The 24,937-nt window shown below is 48.4% G+C and overlaps 1 protein-coding gene across 3 annotated transcripts in view; it reads left to right on the plus strand.

Annotated features, from left to right (window-relative positions):
* The window catches only part of Gug (arginine-glutamic acid dipeptide repeats grunge), an 85,986-nt gene that overhangs the window by 54,404 nt on the left and 6,645 nt on the right, over positions 1-24,937 (plus strand). Inside the window, exons 14-17 of one of the 3 annotated variants that reach the window (XM_050195487.2) lie at positions 747-1,046; positions 6,804-6,817; positions 6,905-7,134; positions 16,209-16,381. In XM_050195487.2, the coding sequence (XP_050051444.1) occupies positions 747-1,046; positions 6,804-6,817; positions 6,905-7,134; positions 16,209-16,381 (717 nt within the window). Of the gene's footprint in view, positions 1-746; positions 1,047-6,803; positions 7,135-16,208; positions 16,382-24,937 lie in introns of all 3 variants that reach the window. The other 2 variants (XM_050195484.2, XM_050195486.2) reach the window with 2 other exon arrangements.

A 24,937-nucleotide genomic window follows, 5' to 3' on the forward strand; every position in this document is an offset into this window, starting at 1 on the left:
CAGGTGCAGACGTGCTGAACAGCAAAGTTTGAGTTATCGGGCGAAGGTAAATTTTAGGATCGAAATAGTATGGGCCCAAGGAATTCTATGGGCGTGGGATGGGACCTTCAGTCGAGATTGAATTAGTGGAAGTCTACTGTACCTCGATAAAGATGCTTGCAAGGCAACATCAGTATTTTGCTTGGGATCTACTCCTGCTGGCGGCTCACTTTCGTCAGTTTCTAATGCGATGGCAATAGGCACTCCCGCATGACCAATCACCCATGGCCTTGGATTTCTATGTTGCTCAGCACTGGCCCGCACTGTTCTCAGCCCAAAAGGCCTTAAACATGTTGCCTTACTTCCTGAGGATATGCGGCTTATGTGACAGACTTTGAGTGTTCACAGGCTGCACTGCATTGTAAGGACACTTCTTTTCTTTCTTTTCGGTCTCGTTTCATTTCGTGCCTCCCTCTATCAGCTTTAATTCTCAATACCGCTCATCTCAATGCAGGGTAACCAACTGGTTTCACACAGAATACACTCCCTACAGGATTGAATGCTCAGTGGCATACTCTCGATAGTATGCGCTACACTGCCTTTGGCCAAAGATGCATGCAATGAGGGTGACATTAAACAGTAGCACAGGAAGCTTTTGCAGTCAACTGCAGGACATGCATTCCCACTGGGCTGTCAGGGGGATGCCTTCTTTTGCAAACTTGATGGCGCTAATGAGTGGGCTGTTCTTCCCCCCGACACCACTGCAGCAGTCTGCGTTTGGACCTGGAGATGGAGAAACGCGAGCTGCAGGACAAGCTAAAGGCCGAGCTGGAGCTCAAGTCACGGCTCCCCCAGGCATACGACCCGCACTGGCTGGAGCTGCAGCGGAGGTACGCGGCTGCGGCGGGGCTGGGGGCGGCCGGGGGCGCACTGGGGGCCGCTGCGGCGGGCATGTCCCCCTTTGCGATCTATGGAGACCAACGAGAACGGTTGGGCTTGCCCCCCGACGACCGGCTCCACCCGGCCGCCGACCGCCTCGCCCTCGCTGCCGCCGATCCCCTGCTGAGGTGAGTGTGCATCTGCCTACAGGGCCTGTTCATTTTGCTAGTTGTGGCTGCTTTCTTGAGCCCTGAATAGAATTTGACCTAAACTACTTGCTGTGCATATCTGTCGCATGGATGTCACTGTGCGATATGCATATTTGGTAAATGTACAGTCGAACCTCGATATATCGAACAGCGCGGTGATCGCAAAATAGTTCGATATAGCCAGAATTCGATATATAAAATCATATATAAAATCACGTAGAAAACGCGTCAAAAACTAGCGCAAATCAATCAATGAACCAATCGTGGCGCAATAGATACTCACATGAAGCTTCAAACAAAGTATTTATTTAGTTCGCTGAAAGTACTGAAGCAGTGTAGCCGGCTTCATATTGGCAACCGCGTGCTTGACCACGGCGTCCTCAACATAGTCCAAACGGTCCACAATAGACAGTCCAGTGCCTTCTATTGCGCCGCAGTAGCGGCGTACAACGGCCAAAGCAGCTACAGCCTCAGTTGCAGTCGGGAGCGGGGCAACATCAGCGCTTGCTGGATCAGCCTCGGCAGCGTCTTCGTTTGGCCGCTCAGCAGTCACTTCTGCCGCGATCTCCACATCTGTTAACTCCGCCACTGTTCCGGTGCAGTCGTCACCGCCAACGAAGTCCGCAATGCACATGATGTGTGGCTCAGCACCGACAAAGTGCTCCAACTAGCTCCACGGCCGCCTCGATCACGCGCGCACGGCGGGGGCAAGCCTCGCCGTGCGCGCGTGATCGAGGCGGCTTGCCCCGCCGTGCGCGCATAGGTGCGCGCGTGATCGCGGCGGCCGTGCTGGCTCCAAGCCGCCGCGTGTGTACACCGCTACGTTCAAATGGCGCCCTCGGCGCAACCGATGTGGGCAGCTGTCGTACGCAGCAGTCTGGAACGCCGATCGCGCCGCCGCTATCTTCGAGGTGTTGCGGGAAAGCTCGCCTCATGTCAACAGAGCGCACTTGGTCTGGGGCGGCGGAGTTCGATATACCCATTTTACATCCGGCCCCGTTCGAAATAAAGAATTAAAAATGCATGCGATTTTTCATGTGATATAGAAATTGTTCGATATACGCAATAATTCGATATATCCGTGTTTGATATATCGAGGTTTGACTGTATAATACACAAAAGTATGTCATTCATTTAAATGTTATTAAGAAAGCAAGGCCGACCAAACTTTTACTAATGACCCTTATGTGTCACTGACAGTGCAATGAAATTACTTTTTCTCGAAATTCGTTTATTGAACCTGCTTAATCATTTAAGCAGTTTTGCTGCACTCCTTTCTCTGTCTGCAATATTAGTCAGTGGCTGGTTGGCTCCTCTCAAAAAGTGTGGTCCTTTCAGAGCCTGGATTTGGTAGTTCAGCGTTTGCATTCAGTCTTGCCAACAACACGCTCGTGCTGCGACAGCAGCAAGAGGGACACATACATACAAAGCTTTGTTTGTGTATCTCCCTTTTGCCACTCTCGTTTTAAGTGTCCTGTCACGAGTTTCAGTGGAGTGCTTGCATGCACTTCTGATTTCTCATTTTCTGCAATAAATGAAGGGCCAAACCCTCTAAACCTCAGAAAAAAATGCTGTAAAGTCTTAGAGCATCCTAAATAATTTACTGTTATACAGTAGAACCTCGTTGGTACGATCCCGTTTCATACGACTTCCCGGCGCCAATGTTTGCGATCAAGAACACAAAAAAGTTACCCAGTGCAGCTGCGCTTATGTTTTACTAGTTAATAAGGTCCCAGAAAACACAATCTTTTGGCACCAATGTTCAGTACATCACTAAACTGTGATTGTATGATATGTTTTCTGGTTGCTAGATCCCATGTAAACAAGAAAAGGTGTAAGGCACGTGCGATAGAGGGCAGTGGGCGCTCACCATGGCAGCTCCCTAGAAGTGCATGCACGCCTGTGTCACGTGAAAATGCCAGCATGCACCGTTTGCTCGTCCGGTATCAACAGATGTCCTCGCTCGCCGTCGCATATCGCATTCACAGCTATGGCTGCCAAGCATCTTCACCTATCTCGTTTCACAGCACGTTTGGCGTATGCCATTTGAAACGTACTGCACACTTTTAATAGGCAGTAAACCAGGTGTTGCCATTCCTTGCTGCCGCCGGTGTGAAGTGAGCGTCATGTTTCGCTCTGGTAGCATTATGTTTCGGTTGATGTACACCAGCTCGATTTAGTTTGTTTTTCGTGGCCACCTTAAAAGGCAACGCAGTAGGAAAATAACACAAGCGCATCTCAGGCCCCTTGGGCCATACCAGCTCAATGCACGTCAGCATCTTATGCCACATGGATTCTTGCCGAGTAAACATGTCAAAACTTGCAGCCAACAAACCCCGCCCCTGAGAAGTTGTTGACCCAGTCCGAATTCAGGGAGAGCAAACGTGAGCTAGCGTACATAATCACGAGAATGCGTGCCTCAAGTTCCTCGGGCCCTGCTAGCTTGGCGTACATCCATGCCAAATTTTTTAGTGACTTTGATTAGCAAGTTTTGAAGTTGGTGCATTTTCTTTTTTGTGTCTTCCCCCTCCCCCCCCCTCAAGAAAAGACTTATAAACAAGGTTTTAAACAAGCCAGTTTTCTAACCAAGGAGGTGCATGTGTCATGATACGTCGGCTCATTCTGTTCTTGCAATCACTGCAGCTGCCACACATGAGCTCAGACAGAAAGACAGACATGCTGCACTCTTGCTTACGTGTTTATGGGCAACACATGCTCCTGGCCTGATTACTACCGTATTTACTCGCCTAATGATCGCACTTTTTTGTCAGAAAAATTGACGCAAATTCAGGGGTGCGATCATTACGCGGGTTAAATTTCCCGCGAGAAAAAAAAAAAATTGTTTTTTCGTCCCGCATTTGCTGCGGGATGCGGGTGCGGGACACCAAAACAAAAATGGCGGCCGGCGGAGCAAGCCGAACGCGCCGAACGCAATCTTTTTTTTTTTTTTTTCTTGAGTACATTACGTGCATTGAAACAGTTTCTTCCGTATCAGTGATGAATAATATCGTTAATATCTGCAAGTTTGCGGCAATAACGTAGCCACGTCCACTTTGAGGGGACAGAAACAGAGATGGGCATGCTTAGCTGCCAGTGACATAGAAACACATGGCCGGCGGGCTGCAGAAACTGCGGCATCTGTCTTCATTACTATCCTAACACGGCACGTTTCCGCTAAGGGTAGGCGAATATCTTAGCTGTGTTAAAAGCGTCGGCGTATGAATAGTGTACACTTTTAACGTATCAGTGTAAACGTGGCTACTGTCATTGCCGCGCGCGATTTGTTGCGTGCTCACGAGTGCAGATGAAAAGAATCGAAAGGCGCCTTTTTTGTTTTTGTTGACCACAACCATTATAAAGCCTACCCATAACAAAGGCAAGTTTGGTTGTACGTCTTTTTGCCATGGAAGTGCGGAAAGTGTTGAAAGTAATGAAATGAGGCATCTACTTAAGTATGTTTGGTGCGTGCAGACGAGTCATTCGCGTAGCATTCGACAGATGGTAAGCGCGATCATTATTAGCTAGACTTGGCACACGACATATCGCTGCGGCAAGTTCAGGGTGCGATCATTACACGGGAAATAAAAAAAATCGAATTTTGACGACAAAATTCAGGGGTGCGAACATTACGCGAGTGCGATCATTATGCGAGTAAATACGGTAAATGACTTCATCATAACACTGGTGACACCAGGTCTGATAATGCTGGACCTGGTGTCATTCATCAACTTTATTATCTAAGCAAAATGTCTCAGGTTCCTCCCCGTTTTTTAGCTTTCAAAATACCTTGTCTTGAAATGAAGTGGCTCCTAAAAAGGCAATAAAGGAGAATATAAAGTCAAGCTAGATCGATACCGTATAATGCGGAATATAGGTCGAGGCGGAATATAGGTCGACCCCCTTACATTGAAGCAAAGAAGTCAACATAAAAATTATAAGGCACAAAACTTCGTTTTATTTAGTGGTGCCGCCAGACTCGTCACCTGCTCATTCGTTTGAGCTGTCTGAACTCTCGTCCAAAGACGACTGCTTTTCACTGGCTGCGTCCCACAACATGTCATCCTCGGTGCCGTCCAAGGAGTTGCTAATGCAACACTTCTTGAATGCCTGCACCACCATATCGTCGGGCAGCCAGCGCCAAGCCTGCGACACCCATGTGGCCACCGTGGCGGGAGGCGGCGTGCGCAGCCGGCCGGTTGGGGTCTTCGGGTTGTCGCCGGCCATCCACGGATTATATTGTTCACGGACACGGTCTTTAAGGGGCTTGTTGAGCACGACGTCCAGTGGCTGAAGTGTTGACGTCATGCCTTTCGGAATGACGGCGAGTTCCTTCGCGAAGTGCCTGCTTCACACCTGCGGTCAAGTGCCCGCGAAAGGCATCCAAGACGAGCCTGCTCGGACACCGCAGGAGTGCGCCAGGTCGCCGATTCCAGACGGTCTTGATCCAATTGAGCATGAGGGTCTCGTCCATGTAGCCCTTTTCGTTCACGCGAACGACATCCCGCGGGAAAGCCTCTTTCGGCAGCGTGCTCCTCTTGAATATTATGTATGGGGGCAGCTTTCTGCCGTCTGCAGTACACGTGAGCATCACCGTGACGCACGAATGCTCGTTCCCCATAGAAGGAAGCGTGACTTCTTTTGCGCCGCGTTCGCACACTGCGGTGGGCGACGGCATGCCGAACCACACCGGCGTTTCATCCGCGTTGCCGATCTGTCCCAACATGTAGCCATGCTGCTGCCAGAGACGGATAACATAGCGCTGGAATTCGACCAGCTTGTCCTCGTATGCCTCTGGCAGCTTCTGGCAGATTGATGTGCGCCGTCGAAGTGCGAATCCCTTGCGTCGCATGAAGCGACGAACCCAATAAATGGAGCCCTTGAATTGTTCCTTGGGCAGTCCGGATTCTCGGGCGATCTCAATAGCTTTGATGCGGATGAGTTCTGCTGTCACTGGCAAAGATCTGGCACGATGCTTGCGGACGAAATCCTCCACCCTGTCTTCGAGCCCCGGGTGCACCGCGCCATAGAATAAAGAACCGCGCGGCGCCCGCGAGTTGGTCCGCGTTCATGGTCCACGTCCATGGTCCACGTCTGTCACCAAGGGGGCGATAACGATGCGGATGCCGAAAGGTCTGCGCTCCTACATGTTGCCAGACGACTATTCATGTTGTGCCAAGGGCCGGTATATAAGTCGAGGGGTGAACTTTTAGTAATATTTTTTGGAAAAAAATCTCGACCTATATTCCACACTATACGGTAGATTATTTGTCTAGACGTCTGTCATTGTTTTCAGTATGCCAGTATCTTACTTAATTGTGTAGGTAATTGCCGCTGTAGGTCCTGCTGCTGCTCCTCAATTTGAACTGCCCGCGGTAAAATGGATGAGTTGACGAATCTCCACGTAACCTCCCTGTATGGCGCTCTGGGAATCTGCCAGTGCAGATGCCACGAGTGAAGTACCATAGTCTACAACAGGTGGCACCACTCTGAATTTACGTTTTTCTTTCTTTCTTTCTGTTTTTCTCTCACCTTTCATTTTCTCGCTTACAGAAGTTCTGTTATTGCCATAAATGACAAATTCGTTACTACAGAAGCCTAATCTTTCAGTTTAGCCTGACATAAAATTTTCCTTTTGTGTCCTCTTTACATGTGTCCTTTTCCCTGGGTATGGGACCTGTGTGGCACAATGCGCATTGCTAACTTCTCTTCCTTCCTTTTTTGTTTCGCCCTCCTCAGGTTGCAGATGGCAGGTGAGCTCCACGTCCCCCCGACGCATGCGCACGCCCACACACACCTGCACCTGCACCCCCCTCATCATGACCCGCTCTCGGCAGCAGCAGTGGCCATGGCGATGCCCCCCGGCGGGGAGCCCCCTCCCTCGGCCGGGCCGTACGTGACTGGCTACCCGTCTGGTGGGCCAGGCTCGGCGCCCCCCGGGGGTGGCGGTGGTCCTCCACGAGGCGCGCCGCACGGGCCCCCGCCAGGTGGCCCGCGGCCCCAGGACCTGATGCACCCTGCTGCTGCTGCACTCATGCGTTCTTCCTACGAGGAGCAGCTCGCGCATCAGGTGAGCCCACTTGCCTCTCCCTTCTTTTTTGATACTATATTCCTCGTATTCAGGCTGTGGTTGTGGGATGTAATGCAGTGAACACTCGAAAAATCGGGGAGTTCAGAAAAATAAGTACGTCTTTTACTGCCCCCAGAGGCTCCACTCACCACAGCCCTGTCCGAAATAGCTCTAAAGGCGCCTGCCAGTATAACTATAAGGTATTATTGGTGCCCCAACTGTGACAGCAGATCGCAAGTGCATGCATTAAGGAATACATACTGTGTCCCATGACAGTGGACCCTTTTTCATTTTTCATATGCTTCACCGCAATGCACTGCCTATGCTTTACTGCTGCTGCAAAGCTGACTTTTGCGAACCGGCGTTACGCAACATTTGGCCTTTGCCGTGCTTTGACATCATTGAAAAACATGACGAAGGCAAATTGGATGCCATTACTGACGGAGGCAAATTATTTTAATGAAGTGAAGCTTCCGTGAAGCGGTTGATGAAAAGCTATAAATTTGTGCATTTCATTCCTGTGTCCTTGGCATAAAGAAAACTGGCATGCATATGTGCTGCCATGTACTCGAGCTAGACAATGTGACAAATCTTGTATTTCTAGGCAGTATGAGAAGGCTTTTATTCCTGCATTTCTTACTCATTTTAAATGCACCGGCCACATTGTGGCCAGTCCCCCCATTGTCGGTATGTGCCATATTATGGAAATCATCAACACGCGCCAGTTTCCTCAAAGAGCTACCATATTTAATCGATTCTAAGCAATCCATTTTTTCACGATCGGGTTGCCCAAAGTGAGGGGAAGTGCTTAGTTTCGAAAAATAAAACATTCAAAGGAACAGACTGGGACCGGTTACGTAGAAGCGCAGACAGTGAAGGCAAGGACGAAAACCAAGACACCAAGACGTATGAGGCGTGAGCCAAAAAGCAACGCGAATTTGTAAAGAAATTTACGCAGAAGATTACTACGACCACGCAAATTTCCTTTGTAGACAGCAGGCTTAGTCACATGTGGGCGGCCAGGCACGGTCTTACTCGAAGGTGGAAGAGGCAAAGACATAACATGAAGCTTCGCAGACGTATACACGCGCTCAACAAGCAAGTGACCGAGTATGCGGAACAACTATGCAGGGAAAACTGGATGAAGATGTATGATGACCTGCAAGGCACACTGTCTACGAAGAAGACTTGGAAGCTGTTGTGACACCTCATAGATCCGTTAAAAAGCAAGAGCGCATGCGCTCGAGACCTCACAAGAACGATCAACAGTTATGACGGGGACGGAGAGAAGCTCATTCGTGAACTCACAAGTAAATACCTCAAGACCGAGAAGAGCGGTAACCCGACTCACGAGTATGAAGGCGATAGCAACGTCGAGATGGACGAAGCCTTCACCGAACTGGAGCTGGTTGCGGCCATCGATGAAAGTAATCAAGGCAGCGCACCGGGAATTGACGGCGTTACATACAAGATGCTAAAAAATATGCGCTACAAAAGCCAAGCTGAACTGCTAAACCTCGTCAACGCGTCCTGGGAGAAGGGTTCGTTACCAAAAGAATGGAAAGAAGCGGAGGTGCATTTCATTCCCAAGCCGGGGAAACCACCCCACGTCGACAATCTACGCCCCATCTCCCTCACGTCATGTGTAGGGAAGGTGGTCGAGTGTATGGTGTTCAAGAGACTACAGAGACATTTGGATGTCACTGATCAGATGCCACCGACCATGTACGGATTCCGGAGGCACCTGAGCACGCAAGACGTCTTGGTGCAAATACACGAGCTGGTTATCAAGCAAGCGAAGTCCCCTACGCCAAGAGCTATCCTGGCGCTCGATCTCAAGGGGGCCTTCGATAACGTCACACACGAAAGTATTCTCCGTAACCTGCACCAAACGGGATGCGGAAAGCGAACATTCAAATATGTGCAGGATTTCTTAAGCAATAGAACGGCAACCATCAAAATTGGAGAGGAGAAGTCGAAACCGATAGCCCTGGGAGACAGAGGCACCCCGCAAGGATCGGTTCTTTCGCCGCTTCTCTTCAACCTGGCACTCCTCCCTCTCCCGACTTTGCTTCAAGACATAGAGGGCATAGATCACGCTCTCTATGCAGACGATATCACTGTGTGGACGTCGAGGGCAGGGTCGGAGAGTTGGATGGAGGAGACCCTTCAGAGAGTGGCAAAGACCGTGCACGAGTTCGCTAAATCGTGCGGCCTCAGTTGCTCGCCACAGAAGTCCGAGTTACTCGTCATCAAGCCAAGAAGAAAGAAAGGAGACCAAGAGAACGTATGCATCACCATCGACGGGACGACCATAACACCAACCACGCAAGCACGTATCCTGGGTGTCATCTTCCAGAACAATGGCAAGGCGGGGGCGTCGATAGACAAAATCAAAGTTGCAACGGAACAAATTTCGAACATGATCAGAAGAGTCACAAACAGACAAAGGGGATTGAAGGAGGACGATGTACTGACGCTCGTCCAGGCCTTCTTGACGTCGCGCATCGTTTACGCGGCGCCGTACCTCAAGTTACTGAAAAAAGACAGGGACCAGTTGAACGTCATTATACGAAAGGCAACCAAGATGGCGCTGGGCATTCCGAAGCATTCTTCTACCGACAAGCTTCTCGGCATGGCCAAGCACAACGTCGTCGAAGAGTTAATAGAAGCTCATCTGTCTAATCAAAGAGTTCGGCTCAGTCAGACGTCGGCGGGACGTCTTGTTCTTGCCAAGTTGGGCTGGCAAGAGGCAGAGCGGAAGGAAACGGGGCCGTTACCCAGGTTGTGGGCGCATAATATCCACAGTAAGCCGCTGCCTAGAAACATGAGGTCGGGTCGTAACGACGGCCGCAGAGCGGCTCGTATAGCGGCCTTGACGGAGACTTTGGGTCAAATAGTAGAAGAGGAAGAGGGGTCACTCTCTTCACAGACGCTTCGTTACCCAAGTTTTCATCAAAAGCAACGCTGGCAGTTACGACGCGGGATGTGCTCGTAACCTGCGCCTCCATCAAGACGTCTTTTCCAGAGGTGGCAGAAGAGGCCGCAATAGCGCTCGCACTCGCGCAGCCCAAGGTGGGAAGAATTGTCACCGACTCGCAAAAGGCATATAACAACTACAGGAAGGGGTGGGTGTCTCTTGCGGCACTAGATATTCTCCAAAGTAAACGCGACGTACCTGAAAGGAAAGTTGAGTTAATATGGACACCGGCTCACTCTGGGCTGGAGGGCAACGAACTTGCCCATCAGTTCGCCCGTGAGATGGAACACCGGGTTGAGGAAGGTGAGCCACAGTCCATATTTAGTTACAGAGACATTACGAACCATTATAAGACGGAGAGGCGCCGTTACCCCGATCCTCACAAATCGCTTAGCAGAGAACAGCAAGCGATCTACAGGCAAATACAGGCAGGATCCTTCCCGCACCCTTACCTTCAAAACAAGATGTACCCGGAAAGGTACGAGAAGGATTGTAACTTGTGCAAAACTCAGTTAGGCACGCTCCAACACGTCATTGGAGTATGCGATTTCATCAAGGCGGATCCCCCCACCTCTTAACTGCCCCGCTACCTTACCCCATCCCTCATCCACCCTTACCGAGCGATGGGAGACCTTGCTAACCAGCACCGCCCTGGAAGACCAGCTCGTCCTGATCTCCAGGGGCCAGGCGGCTAGGGAAGCATATGGGTCCCGTGAAGAGGGAACTACTTCCATCGACGGCGTCTAAGAAGATGTCGAGCTCGGCTCAATAAAGTTGTTTCTCTCTCTCTCTCTCAAAGGAACGATGCGTAAGTGCAGACTCAGACACCCTCTTGTGTCTAATACTCACTGCTCGGTCACTGTCACTCAAGTCCATCGCATCGCTTGAGCCGCCACTCTCAGTATCCCACAGCAGGTCATCTTCTGTTTCATCGAAATGGTTTGTAATTGAACACTTCTCAAGGGGGGACGCGGGGATCAGATCGCGAAAATCGCAAGAAAGATCGATTTTTGGCAACGACGCGTTTTGGTATCTGCAATGCCTAATCTACATTGTATCAATATGGTTTGACTGAAAACGCACTAAAAGTGCCCGAAAAAAATTAATTTATCAGTGCGTAGGGCGAGAAAACAGCTTTAAATCGCGTAAAATCACCGCAGTACGCGGAGCCCTAACTCGTCTTTCCCGCCACCGAATGCCGCCATCTTGGTATCGTTCGAACGCTCGAAGTTTCACCATTCCGTTTCTGAATTCTTCGGTCGTCGCCATCTTGTAACAAACGCACAAACACAAAAGAAGCGCGGGTCTGCTAAAGGCGGTCACACGGGCCCTGCGATGAAAGCGGGCCTCCGATTGGTTGCCGTACTGAAAGGCGTCTCGCCATTGGTTGCTGCTGCAGCAGCGGGCAAGCTGGCAACCACAGCGGACGGCAGTTGTCTGCTTTGAAACCCACGCCGGCGTCGTTCTTCGCTTGACACTCGCAGAATTCGGATTTATGAAAGCTCCCAGGTCAGTGATGGATCGTCGCTCGTTCCAAAAGAACTTTTAAATGAAGCATGCCTTCTGAAAACGGAAGCGCAAGCCTCCTACGGCGAGAAAAAGACGGCGGCCAGCGGGAGAAGCGGAGAACCCGACTGAACACGCGGATAACGTGCCGCGTTATCTTGCACCGTGCTATTCCAGCAGCGAAGCCAACAATCGCCCTGTGACATCGATACTGATAACTAAGCCACCGGAAGACGTGCCAATGGAGGCTCTCGCACCTGTGCGTACGGCCGCGCGAGTCAGCAACCGAGATCGCGTTGTTGGAGGCGACGCGGGTCGAAGGTCTCCATCGCCGGCAGAGACGGTGTGCGTTTCCGATGCATCTTGCGACAGGGACACGCAGCCTGCGAGTGACCCCCAACTGTCGACGAGCTACATACTGTATGGTGACTCAAGGCTCACCAAACGAATCGTCGCACGATTCAGACGCACCTCGAGCCGCGTTTTGTGTCAGCGGTGACTGCAGAAGCGCAGGCATGCAGCGTTCGCGACTCCCTTCGCGCAGTGTCAGCGACTGAGTGGAAGCAGCAATGCCAAGAACAAATTTAGGCCCCTTGTGACTGCGAGTTCATTATTATGCCTGTTTCCGCGATGAACTCTTTGATCGCTAAAGCTCTGTGCCCAAGATGCCAACAGCGTTCTGTGGGTGTACACTGCGATACCAGGCTCGGCCTGGCAGTGAAAATGGTGGTCATGCACTACTCCAAACGGCGCAAGAAAAGGATAAAGAACGCCTGAAGAAGGCATCCAAAGCCCACCAAATAAAGAGGCAAAGGTGTAAGAAGATGCCTGACAGCAATGATTCAAAATATTACAGTCCTGGTGCTTTTTAATAAATTTGCAGTGCTTTTAAAACTTTGCAAACTTTGCAGCCAGTTTTCTCAATTGCATTTTTTTTGTCAATCACCTCGCTCGTGGAAAGCGTAGCACAACAATGGCTTGACTGATTTTGGTCCAGTTTGTTTTGCTGTGATCCACAAGCTGTGCTGTACTTAAAGACAGTCTTGAAATGTTTCTTTATCTTTCCATTATTTAATTATTTCACAATTACTACATGGCTCCATGCAGTGAAGCACAGTCATGTGCATGTTATGTTGAGCAAAAAATTATTAGCGCACTAAAAAAAAAAATCGAACACTGTCTTGATGTAGATTAGACATCTGGGCAAACATGCAAAGTATTTCCAGCTCCCTATCATGTTTCGTTACTGTGCCAGGCATTCCACAAGCAAGGAACTTATAAATTCTTATAAAACAAAAACTAATTAAGATATCCTAATGAAATTTTAGAATTGTCTCTTTATTGCAATGTGCAGTGTGTGTGCCAAATTTCAGCCCTTTCTGTCAAGAAACAAAAAAGTTAATTCTGATCCCCTCCTCGCCCCTTAAATGACATGGACACAACGTCGCCTTGGACCCGCTTTCACGCATCTGAAATCCCCTTTGCGTTGGTTGACAGGGATGTTTTATGCATCTTTCCCATCAGTGTCTTATTCCGGTCAGAGTTCTGCACCCACTCTTCATACTTACCGTATTTACTCAAATCTAACGCGCACCTTTTTTCCGATAAAACGGGTCCAAAAATGGCATGCACGTTAGAATCGAGTACGACCCTAAGTCCGCGTTACCATATCGCCATCGGCATTCGAAAAATGTCCACCTCGTACGCGCTTCTAGCCTAGCTGCAGTAGCTTCCTCCATGTGCATACCTCCATGTTGTACGTGTAATCAGGCGCTGGTATAACCTAATCTACCGCCTGTCTTCCCGTTTTCTGCGTTTATTCAATCAGCATGGACGCGCCGACTGCGAAGACATTCCGAGCCCACCGTGATGCTGCACTTAAAAGGAAAGTTATCATGTGCGCAGAGACGGGCGGAAATCAGGCTGCATCATGGGCGTTCGGTAATTCCAAAACTTGCGTGCGGGACTGGCGCAAACAGAAGGAGAATATTTTCACCAGCAAAGCAACAAGGAAGAGTTTCAGGGGACCGAAGCAGGGCCGCTTCGCTGAAATAGAGCTGCTCGCGGAATACGTGCAAGAGCAGTGAGCGGCACAGCAGCCTGTGACGAGCGATCTGCTCAAAGTGTGGGCGATGCAGTTAGCCCTACAGGAAGGGCTAATGCGGAGTGTCTTCAAAGCGAGCAGGTGCTGGCTATCAAATTTTGTGAAGAGAAAAGGCTTTTCTCTTCGACTGCGGACAAGGATATGCCGAAAATTGCTCGAAGATTATGAAGAGAAATTGCACAGTTTTCAGCGGTACATTTTGAAGTTGCGCCATAGAAACAGCTACCACTTCGGACAGATTGGAAATGCCGATAAGATGCCGCTCTACTTTGACATGCCTGCCACCACAACCATTGAAAAGAAGGGGGCAAAGCAAGTGCGCGTTTTGTCTTCCGGCCACGAAAAAAACTAGTCACCTCAATGCTTTGCTGCATTGCGGATGTGCGCAAGCTGCCCTTGTATCTTATCTTCAGACGGAAGATGCTCCCAAAAGGAATCGTGTTTCTGAGTGGTGTGATTGTGCGCGCAAATTAAAAAGGTTGAATGACCACAGACTTCGTCACTGACTGGATTGATAACGTTTGGCGGAAGAGACCCGGTGGCAGTTTGGGTCTGCGTGGGATGCTTGTGCTTGATGCATTCAGATGCCACTTTGACCAGCGCATCAAGGACAAGCTGGCTGCATGCAACACCGACCTTGTCATGATACCTGGCGGCTTGACATCGCTCGGTGTTTGTTTGAACAAGACAGTGAAAGATAGAATTCGGGCGCTCTACACCCGGCGCTCACATGATCACAACATGGCGCTCTACATGATCGCCATGTTGGTGTGACCTATAATTCAGACAAAGCGTCCAAGATCGGCATTTGCAATTAAATCTCTTTAGATGTAGTGCTGCGATCAAGGCAAGGCCTCAGGGATCGCCATCACATGTGTAATCTCTGAGGCCATATTTGATGCCTCACGTTCGAGGCCATACTTGATGTCTTGTCGAGATTGCCAGAGGAGATAATGTTGGAAGAGTCGGCGTAGGCTACAGCCACGGACAGAGTCAGAATAATCGAATGTAGAGCTGGCAGCTGTCCAAAGTATCAGTCGTCTGTACACATTAAGTCTATGGGGCCATTGGCGGTGCTGCGAAGCTGTCTGAATTACAGAGCATGTCCGGATTATTGGAGAGAAGACGGCGATGAGAATTGCTTGCTTCTTTGTTTTGCGATAGCACTGACCTGTTTCAGCCTACTGCTGCAAGCTAGAACTAGTGCTGCTAGACTAACACCCCCATTGTATTTGGTGTAGCTGCTGGGTTTCTCTTCGACATCCTGGAACTCCGCAGTCGGCGACTGTATCAAGCGTTTGCTGTAGCAGTAAAAAAATCATTTACTAGACTACCCAAAAACTGCCTATTTTCCTGCAGACAGGAAAGGGCTAACTGTGATTGGTGATTTAACGTCTGAACCTTGCTGCATATAGCACTTGCCCAAAAATTCAAGGAAAATGCCCTACTAACATTTTTATGTAATGTAATAAATAGATTGATTTACAGACAGATTGCCACCTCAATGCAGCAAGCTACTTGTGACCCATGCACTCAAATGAAAACTGTATTGCGAGCTACTACCTAGATTCAGTGGATTGCAGTACTAGAACGCAATATTGGGAGTAGCCGAGCCATAAATTCGATCCTAGCTTAATGTTTTCGTACGAAAGAGGCAGGGTGTATGGGCAATTTTTTTTTTTTTTTAGGAATGGGAATACATGAGCACCCAACCTACGCGCACTCAACCAGTGAGCACTCTGACCATTTCTAAAACCTCACAATGTATATGCACTTCTCTTATCGAACCACTGTGGCAGCAGAAGAGGCACAAACGCATTTTCTTTTAGGTCACCGTTAACATGCTGTCTGACAAAGCGGTATTCTGTAAACAAAGCTTTAAGTGATGAATGTTATATGTATACAGCGGAGCTGAACTCTCTGCAATAGGGCAGGAGCTCAGTGTTACCCATAAGACTATCATAAGAAGCCAACATAAGACTGCATTATTTCTTTCCCATTCCTTTCTTAGAAATACAGATGTGTATGCTTGTGGGCATGTGTACTTAAGTCGTGAGAAGTTTCAAGAATGAAACGGGGCCTTATTCTCAGTCCATCTTCTTGTTTCACACTCCCACAGTGCGAACGCATGAAACAGGTGGTGTGCCCCCAAATGAGCTTGCTCGCTCGACGTATCTCTTTCCCCATAGTGCATCATGCGCCCGTGGGGCACAGTGGGATTGCTTGAAAAAGGTCTATGGCTAGACTTGCACACCCACATTGCGCCATCTGGAAACACATTGTGCAACCCCTAACAAGGCTGGATTACCAGCTTACCCGCAAAACACTCCACGTACCATTCATCCCCACAGTTTGTCGAATCTGCATAAGGTTCTTCTTTTTTTTTTTTTTTTTTTTTTTGATTGCCTTATTTAGCACTCTGCTTTTGTTGTGCCTCCCCCAACTCTGTCCAACTCCCTGTTGTGGTCCACCCTTCCTGTGCAGATCAATGCAGCCCAAGTGGCGGCCGCCCAGCAGCAGCAAGAGCAGCTGCAGAGGCAGTTCCTGCTCGAACGAGAGCGACTGGCCCACCTGAGTGCCCTGGGGGCAGCTCACGCGGCCTCGGCCCACCAGGCCTCAGCCGCGCAGCTGCTGCCCCAGCATGAGGAGTTCCTACGGTAAGCAGCTCCACTACCACTCTCAAGTCATCGTGGAATTTGCACCTGGACATCCTTGCTGCTCGATTCTGGCGAGGCCAGTTCTTGTACGAAAATGACTAAAGTACTGCAGACTCGCGGATGACTTTTTGTGGCAATGAAAGAAAAGCTACAGGGACAGAGCTGCCACACGCGTTACCTCTTTTACCTTAATCTAACATGCTCCGTTTTTCCCAGGATATGGGTCCGAAAATTGTCTGCACGTCACAGTTGGATACGACACCAAAACTGTGTTTGCTGTGTGGCAATGGCCACAAAATGGCCATTGGCTCGAGGCAATGGCCACAGCCTACTGGTAGGCAACAGCCTACCAGTAGGCTGTGGCCATCACAAAGATGTCGACAGAGCACATTTTTGTGAATGGGCTGTGGCCACGTCTCGTGCTCGACTACAATCTAGCCATGGTGATAGACCTAGTGTGTGGTGTATGCTCGGTCAATAACTTTCAAAGATACTATCACTTCTGCGAGGTTTCACTCGACTCGGCACCAGATGTGCGGCGTATAGGGACAAGACCTTTTTTCGTGCTGTGCCAAATTTGCTTCCTGCACACAGTACCAGGAATGTTGTCAGTCACATACTTCAACAAGTGCAATGCAGTCTCGTGAAAGTGACAGCAGTATCAGTAAAAGTAATTGCTCAAGCATACTACTGCTGTTTGCATGGTATCGTAGCCAATGAGGCACAAATGGCAGCGACGACATGCCGCTTTCATTACGAAGGCTCCCTTAAAAAAAGTTTCCCTTCCGTTTCCATTTTGTGCGTGCGTGTGTGTGTGTGTGTGTGTGTGTGTGTGTGTGTGTGTGTGTGTGTGTGTGTGTGTGTGTGTGTGTGTGTGTGTGTGTGACCGCAAATGGGTGGTCGACATGCTATATTACTATTTTATGAATCGCCAGCATGTTACATTCAGGTGCACTTCTAATTTCTTACTTTAAGCCCGCAAAAGCTGGCTGCGCATAAGAATTGGGCAAATACGGTACTGTGTCAAGGGGTCTGGTTTCTCAGAGCTGATGTAGGATCAGCATAGATTGATCGTTTCAAAGGTTTCATATTTGCCAATCAAATTAAAATGTACCATGTTCGTACAAAAAAATAACAATATTTTCTTCCCCCGAAATTTCTGGCTGCAGAATAAGCCTTGCGCTGTATTTTGGTGTTCGTGGCACAAATATGCTGTTTCTTTTTTATGCGAAATCGTCAAATGGCTCTTTGAATGAAAAAGCTGGCATCCCACGTCTGTAGCAGCATAGCAGCATAAATTCCCATATGCTGCGACGCCACTTCGTGAACAGACGAGCTAACATGCAATTAAATGTTATTTGTGATGAGTCACTAACCTGAAAAAATAGTGCACTTGTTTGAGCCTGAATAAGTGCTGTTACCGCATTACCGCTTCACAAACAAATAGTAAAAAACTGATTTCATTGTCTATATACGCAGAATCTCAACACTGATTGGCCGTGCGTATTTCTGTCGACTTCTAGGCACGAGAAACATAATAGCACCATCGCCCACCTTTGAGCCTTTGCATATGCTCAGAAGATTGGCAAGCACGCACATTGGCAGCACTGTAGCTTGTAATACTCTTTCGAACCTTCAGAGCAGCGATCATTTGTGCCCTCTGTCAGCCTTTGTGCGTCATAGCTGAGATGCGCCGCAAATTCACATGGTAAGGACGGCGCAGATTATTTAGGCTACTGAGGGCTTGCTGGAGGTCAGGATGTTGGCATTCGATCGAATATGTCTTATTTACAACCATTCGCAACAGCGTCTTTCGACACTCACTTGACAAATGTTGCGTACCTCATTGTAGCGCATGGAATACATTTGGAGTTGTCATGGCACAGCGTTAGCGCTCGCTCAGATACTATAAAAATAAATAAATACCAAAACAGGAAGAAAAAGCTGCTGTCACTGACTTTGTATAACCGTCCACATAAAAATTCTATGCTGTACACGAAGTTACTCGGAGCCAAAAGTCCAATGCGAACGCCTAAAGCGCACCACCTCGCTATGCGTGCATTCACTCTGCGAACGGTCATCTGCTACGCTCGAGTGGTGTAGGTGGCGCCATGGTCGAGGAGGGAGCTTGAAAGAGATGAGTAGCGAGGAGGAGTGAAGGCGGAGGAGGAGAGTGTCTCTACAATGTTTTAAGGGGCTTTGGACGATTGCAGCTCAATCTTGTCCGTGCGAAAGGGACGAAGGCGAAGAGGAAGTGCGCTGTCTTCCCTCGTGCATGAGGCACCCAACGTTGCGAGGCGCCAGGAGGAGGGCGTTCTCTCCACCTGCAACTGTACATGTGGCGGCTTTCAGCCTTGTGCGGGCTGTGTGTTCTCGGCGCTCACTTTGCGTTGAAGCGATAGACAGCACAAATGTCATTTCACTTGCTGCTGTTGCTGCGTCTTCTCACGCCAGCGTTTTGACAGCAAGTGTCCATAGTCGGGTGTGATGTGTTCATGTTTGCTGTGCATACTGACACCATGCTTAGAATTTTAGTTAGCAAGCGAATGTTTAAAAGTTGATGCGGCCGACAAAAGTACTATCCTTACTTCGTACGGCTGTCTGCTAATTTGCTATCGCAATCGATGCTCCCCCTTTCGGGCGAAACTGCGTCATTTTTTTTTTCGTTCTTTTTTTCATGTTACATCTTGGAGGTTATGCTTTCTATCTACGAGGGGTTATGCCGAGAAGCATTTATCACACAGCGGCCGTGACATTTATCAGAACTTGCAGAACCAAAAGCATAGCTTTTGAGATTCGTGGCTACAGTTGAACCCAGCTTATATCGAACTCCCAAAAAAACCCCTATCAGTTCGATTTAGAGCATAATTCGATATAAGCCTGCTGAATAATTGGATGTCATAAAAGCACACACACACCATTTATCAAATCACTTTATTGATGAAACTAGCTTAGTCTCGCATGAAATAGTCCTGCATTTCTTTCTGCTTGGGCAATTTCGCTGCCTGCGACGCACGCACTTCTCCACATTGTCTAAGGAGTCGGGAGCAGCTGAGGCCGCAACCTTCCGCATTCGCGCAGAAGCACCGGACTAGTGCGAGCGCACCAATCACTTCGGAGGAAGTAGGCAAAGGACCGTCGTTGCTTTCCTCATTGTGCCCACTTTCACTTGTGCTCGGTACGATGTCAGCAATGTAGTCTTCGTTTTTGGGCTCTCCCGTGGTCCCGACACCATCATTTGCACTCACAAACTCGTCCACTGTTGATTCGTCAACAGCTTCCGGAAATTCTGACAGCTCGCTCCAAGTTTCGGCAACACCGGCAACGGCTGCGTCGCATTCATCAGAATTGGCAGTCATCATCGAGCACGCGGAAGCCGGCACGGCTGAAGCAATTTCGGATGAACCACTCGTACACGGCCGTGTGTACGCGTCGGGCGCTACAGGCACCGGGGCGAGAGTTTGGCCGCTTTAGCCCTTATTCTTCAAGATCGTCGTGAGAGTGTTCCTCGGAGTCATTCACGCTGCGTGGAAACATCCAACTTCTCACCGCGTTCGACCCGATTTATGATTTCGAGCTTCACGACAAAAGGCAAATTCTGCCGCTTCATCACGGCAACACTGCGGGAGAAGGCTCACAAGGCACACACACAATGGACCAGAAAAGCACCGAGACAACTCTCACTTTCGCCATTTTGCACGACGAGGGCGCAAGAGCCCCTGATTGGCTGTCTGAGCAAGTGCTCAGGGCGGGCCAGGATCCTTATTTGCAGGGGGGTGTCGAGGGCTCGTCTGACGCAGCGCGGTCACGGTAGGGAAAGTGGTAGGATGGAGCCACGCCGTCGTGTTTCCCCGCTACCGCGAGGGAAAGCCAACTTCTGGGGGCACTTTTCCGACGCTCGACGTTCGATATATCGGAGTCGCTGCTATTTTTGTTCGATGTAAACGTAAGTTTTGCTATATATACTCATTGTAACTATACCGTGCCCAGAAATTGTTCGATATATAGAAAAATTCGATGTAAACAGGTTTGATATAGTTGGGTTCGACTGTATTACTAAAAGGAAAGCATCACTGGGATACGTGTTTCGACGCCACCTTTGCGTACGCTGGAACTCAGCAGCGTGCAGCCAGTGCACTCCGAAAGTACAACCCAGACCAAAACATTGCAGCAGGTTGTGATGTGTTTCGAGAGCGCATTTTAGAGCGCAGCTCTTGTTCCTGCAGCGAGCGTTGGCGCACGTCGCATGCAGCCAGTCACGCTATGGCGCTTGCGCTGCACCAACCGAAATGCCAATCCCTCCAGACTTCAACGCACGCACCGTCGGCTGTTCTCTTCGAAGCACATGCAGACCGATCCCCATCCCGCGCGCCGCTTTGAACGGCTGCCTGTGATCGTTGGTGAAGCAGCGTGAGCACGTTTCTTTTTCCAGCACACTTGCACTGTGGATTGGTGCAGTCGGCGCGACGAACGCGCAGATGGAGCGAGAGCCATCTCAACGTCGGGCACGCCGGGCTGCGTTGGCCACGTCCGGTTAGGTTGGCTGCGCCAGTGCTTAAAACTGTAGACGTTCTCGCCAACGTGACGTAGCGTGTGCGTGCGCTCACACTACGTCGGATTATATACGCGCCTAACTGAGAGGTTATTTTTCTGTGGCTTTCAGTAGTTCGAATTTTGTATAATTGGAATTTTCGTGGCATCCCCGTGGAATTCGAATTAATTAGCTTTTACTGTGTCACGTGTAAGCACAAAATACGGTAACATAAAGTGGTTTATTTTATGTCTTTAATATAAATGCTGTTTTATGTTTTCTGTTCCCCTGCCTAAACACAAATGAGACACTGGGACTATTTATAGGAGTGCTGTCACATGTGCACCATGCCTCATGAGCTCTCCCTTCATTGCCACAGAAAGTTGTCTGTCACTGTTGTGTCTAATAGAGTTGCAAGCGCAGCAATTTAGCGATCCCTAGATTTATGGTACTTGCCTAAACATCACCCTTTTGGCTTGAAACGACTTGTTGATTTCACAGATTGACTTTTTCCAACAAAATTTCTGTTATATATTTTTTTACTGCTAGAAATGTGCTTATTTTTGGTGCTTTTATGTTCTAACGCTTCTTGTCAAGATGTAGCAGTCACAGCATTTACTGTTATACAAAAAATTATAGCCTGATCACTGGTGCCTTGAATGTGGATGTAGAGAAGTAATGATTGCTCAGACAGTTATTGAGTACTGGTATGGGAAACTTCAAGGAAGTGTCTCAAGGAACATGAAAGAAAGTAATAATTAGCTATTCTTATATAAATCATCATCAGCCTATTTTATGTCCACTGCAGGATGAAAGCCTCTCCCTGATTTTGAAATTTGAAATGTACAAAATATGTGCCCGGATCCTGTTCTCAGCTTACTCGAATCAGACCGCGTGAAAAAAAATATTATCTCGTAAATTTATTGGCATCAATACTAGCCATAGTGATGCCCATGCTATGCGTGGAAAAAATGTGAAATTGGGTAAGTTCCTATTGTGCACGGAGTACTTGCTTTCACTCATTGCAGCAGGCACCTGGTTCGCTTTTTACTGCATTCTTTAGGCTCTCGAGGCAATGGTCAGCACAGGGAGCATGCAGAAGCCTCCTCATACTTGATTAATGTGTTCGATCAGGTTTCCTGTGCAAGAAAGCTTGACTAGTGCATGTTCAACTGGCGTGGTAGCCTCCACGTGCTTTGTTGAGTTGCTGTACAGTAGTGTACAGTAGTGTGCACAGTAGTGTGGAGTGTCACACAATCTTGTACGATAATGAATAAGGGCATTTGCACAGGCAGTGTTCAATATGTAAGAGTTAGTCAAGCTTTGGCCAAAGGTAGGTCTGAAATTGACTGCATGCTCTTGTGTGTGCGAAAACTCCACACGATGGGGCGGATTGCTCATGATAATATGTACATACACTGTCAAAACGATGATGAATAAAAGTAACCCACAGGGGAAACAATAAAATGGCATTCTATATTAGCTGAACACTATTATCAGAATAGCACACACTCATGAGCATCTACCATTGTTTGTAGAGACATCGTTAAACAGCCTAAACGTCAGATCGGAAAATTGGACAGCTCGACGGAGGCTTATGTGTCTTCACTGCTACTGTCACTTGAAAATTAGATTTATGAGTCAACCAAAAGGCAAGTTTTGTGACGTTTTGTTGAAGTGCTAGGAGCACTGGAGCCTAGCTTCAAAGATACCTCCAGTTGAAGTTTTATTTCTCCGTACTTCCCAATCTGCCAAAAATTGTCAAATTTGATCAGTTCAGTTCAGTGATAGTGAAAGTTCAGTTGTCATTTTATGCAGTGCATGACATCACTAGCAGAAAAATTCCAATGGAAATGTTCGACAAGGTGCAGAAGAACTGTCGATCACGGATTTCTCTGGGCACAGCAATGAGCATTAATGATGCAACAGTTTGCAATGATTATGCATCTTTGTAGATACTCATTGCTGTCATGCATCCTGAAAAGTGTAAGCATGATAATTAAAGCCACAGTGCGATCTGAAGCCACAAGTACAAAGATTATACAAATCTGTATGCTAGCCATCACTTCCATGGCAGTGTAATGATCACAGCACCAGGTTTTTCTCTAGTAATTTTAATAGGAAACCCTTTATGGTTCCAATACCGGAGCGCTATTATTTCTTGTCATAGATGTGCAACTGTGATGAGCTAAGGGCCGTATTTTGCAACTCCATTTTCTTTTCGCAATCTTAAGAGTTGAATATTCGACTCTTATAAGAATTGAATACAGTAGAACCTCGTTCATACATTCTTTAATAAACATGAAAAGAAAAAAGCTTGCTAATAGAGAAAATGTACCATCCAGAGTAAGTAAATACTGTGAGACTTGACTGTAGTTGACATCTACGTAATGCAAAGGGTTGCATGAATCGTTGCGGCACCAGGCGCGAGACGAGATACCACCCCGCATCGAGCTGGTTGCGTAGGTAACAGGGTACCAAAATGAAATCAAGCTAGTGGAGCGATGCTGCTTGAGTGAAACGTCATGCTCATATTACATTGCCTGCAGCAGGGAACGGTGGCACGTTTGGTTTAACAGCTAGTAAAAGCTTGTAGTGCGCTTCCAACAGCACTACGCCCCATGCACTGTGAAACATATAGGTGAAGATGCTTATCGCAACAGGTTTGGCGGTGATAGCTGTGAATATCCTGCCAGGAGATTTGCCAGTACAAGCAACTGAGCATGTGCCGCCATTTTCATGTGAGATGGGTGGGCGAATATTGCCGGGAAGCTGGTGCAACGGGCAGCTACTGTTCTACATGTGATCTAGCTGCCGGAAAACATATCGTACGATCACAATCTGCAGCAGGGGATCACGGCGTGCTTTATGCGTCAGTAACAAATGGTAACAGGGAAATGGTTTGAAGAGCAGTGTTTTTGTATAATTGTTCCTTACATGGAAACAGTGTTCGTTTTTCTGGAGGAGAAAAAAAATTAGACCATCTGTTTTTCTATTTTCTGTGCTAACGTAGACCACCCGAGTTCGGCCGAGGCCTGGGCCCGTTGAAAAATGCTTTAGACGGCCGAGGCTTTCGGGCGGGCCCAGGCCTGTGCAGTGCTTTAGCACAGCAACAAATTTAACAAGCAAAGGTTGCAGTTTCTTTTTTCGTAAATTTTATTGACATCATAATCGCACTACGATTCCTTTTAAGATTTTCTGCCCGCCTCCCCCCCTTTTGTTTTCTCATTTTAGCATTACTTGCTTAGCAAAGGTAGTGCCTAATGTTTTCTTTGTGTATTTAAATATGATACTTCACGTAACAACCTAACACGTAGTTCCTCCAGCCTAGCACCACTTTTTTAGTAAAGTAAAGCTGTAATGGTCCAAGCATTTCTCCCACGATTGTAGCAACGAACCTGTTTCTTCAGCCAGATCTCTGTACAACTTCTCGCGCCCCCTTGGTTTTTTCAGGGCTTGTTCCACCGGGGCCCCTCCTGTTACTCACTCACTTACGTCCTTTGGGAGGAGCACTTTTTTCTGACAGTGCAACTGCCTTCGGAATTTCTGAGGGTGTGGCTGAGCTTCTGCAAGTAGCCCATAGCTTTGTGGGGGCAAACACCCGTGCACTGGATGCTGTGATACCACGTGCTAGCTTCGCCTTGGATGTGTCCAGACAGTTACGTGAAAATTCAGACTAAGGTAAATGGAAGTGCAAGTCAGCCTCAACCAGCAGCTCTCCAACTGTACCCATAGCTGCATTTGCGAAAATTTTCCTGCACAGACCAGCACACGTGAATATCTTAGATCATGTGCAACACTCATTGCCCAGCTTCTTGAGATGTTATACCTCATTGGTCATCAATCGGCACCTGGCACATTGCATGCACTGGAGCTCTGGCCATGCAGCTGCGTATTCCCCTCTAGCTTTGGGTCATCCACTCTATTCACACGTAGTGTCTCAATCACTGCTCATAATTTGAAGGCTGAGAATGTTTGTTTGATAGTGTAGCTTAATGTGTTAACTCCCCAGATGGCTTTGAACT

This window comes from Dermacentor andersoni, chromosome 3 (genome assembly GCF_023375885.2).
Source record: "Dermacentor andersoni chromosome 3, qqDerAnde1_hic_scaffold, whole genome shotgun sequence".
Taxonomy (NCBI): Eukaryota; Metazoa; Arthropoda; class Arachnida; order Ixodida; family Ixodidae; genus Dermacentor; species Dermacentor andersoni.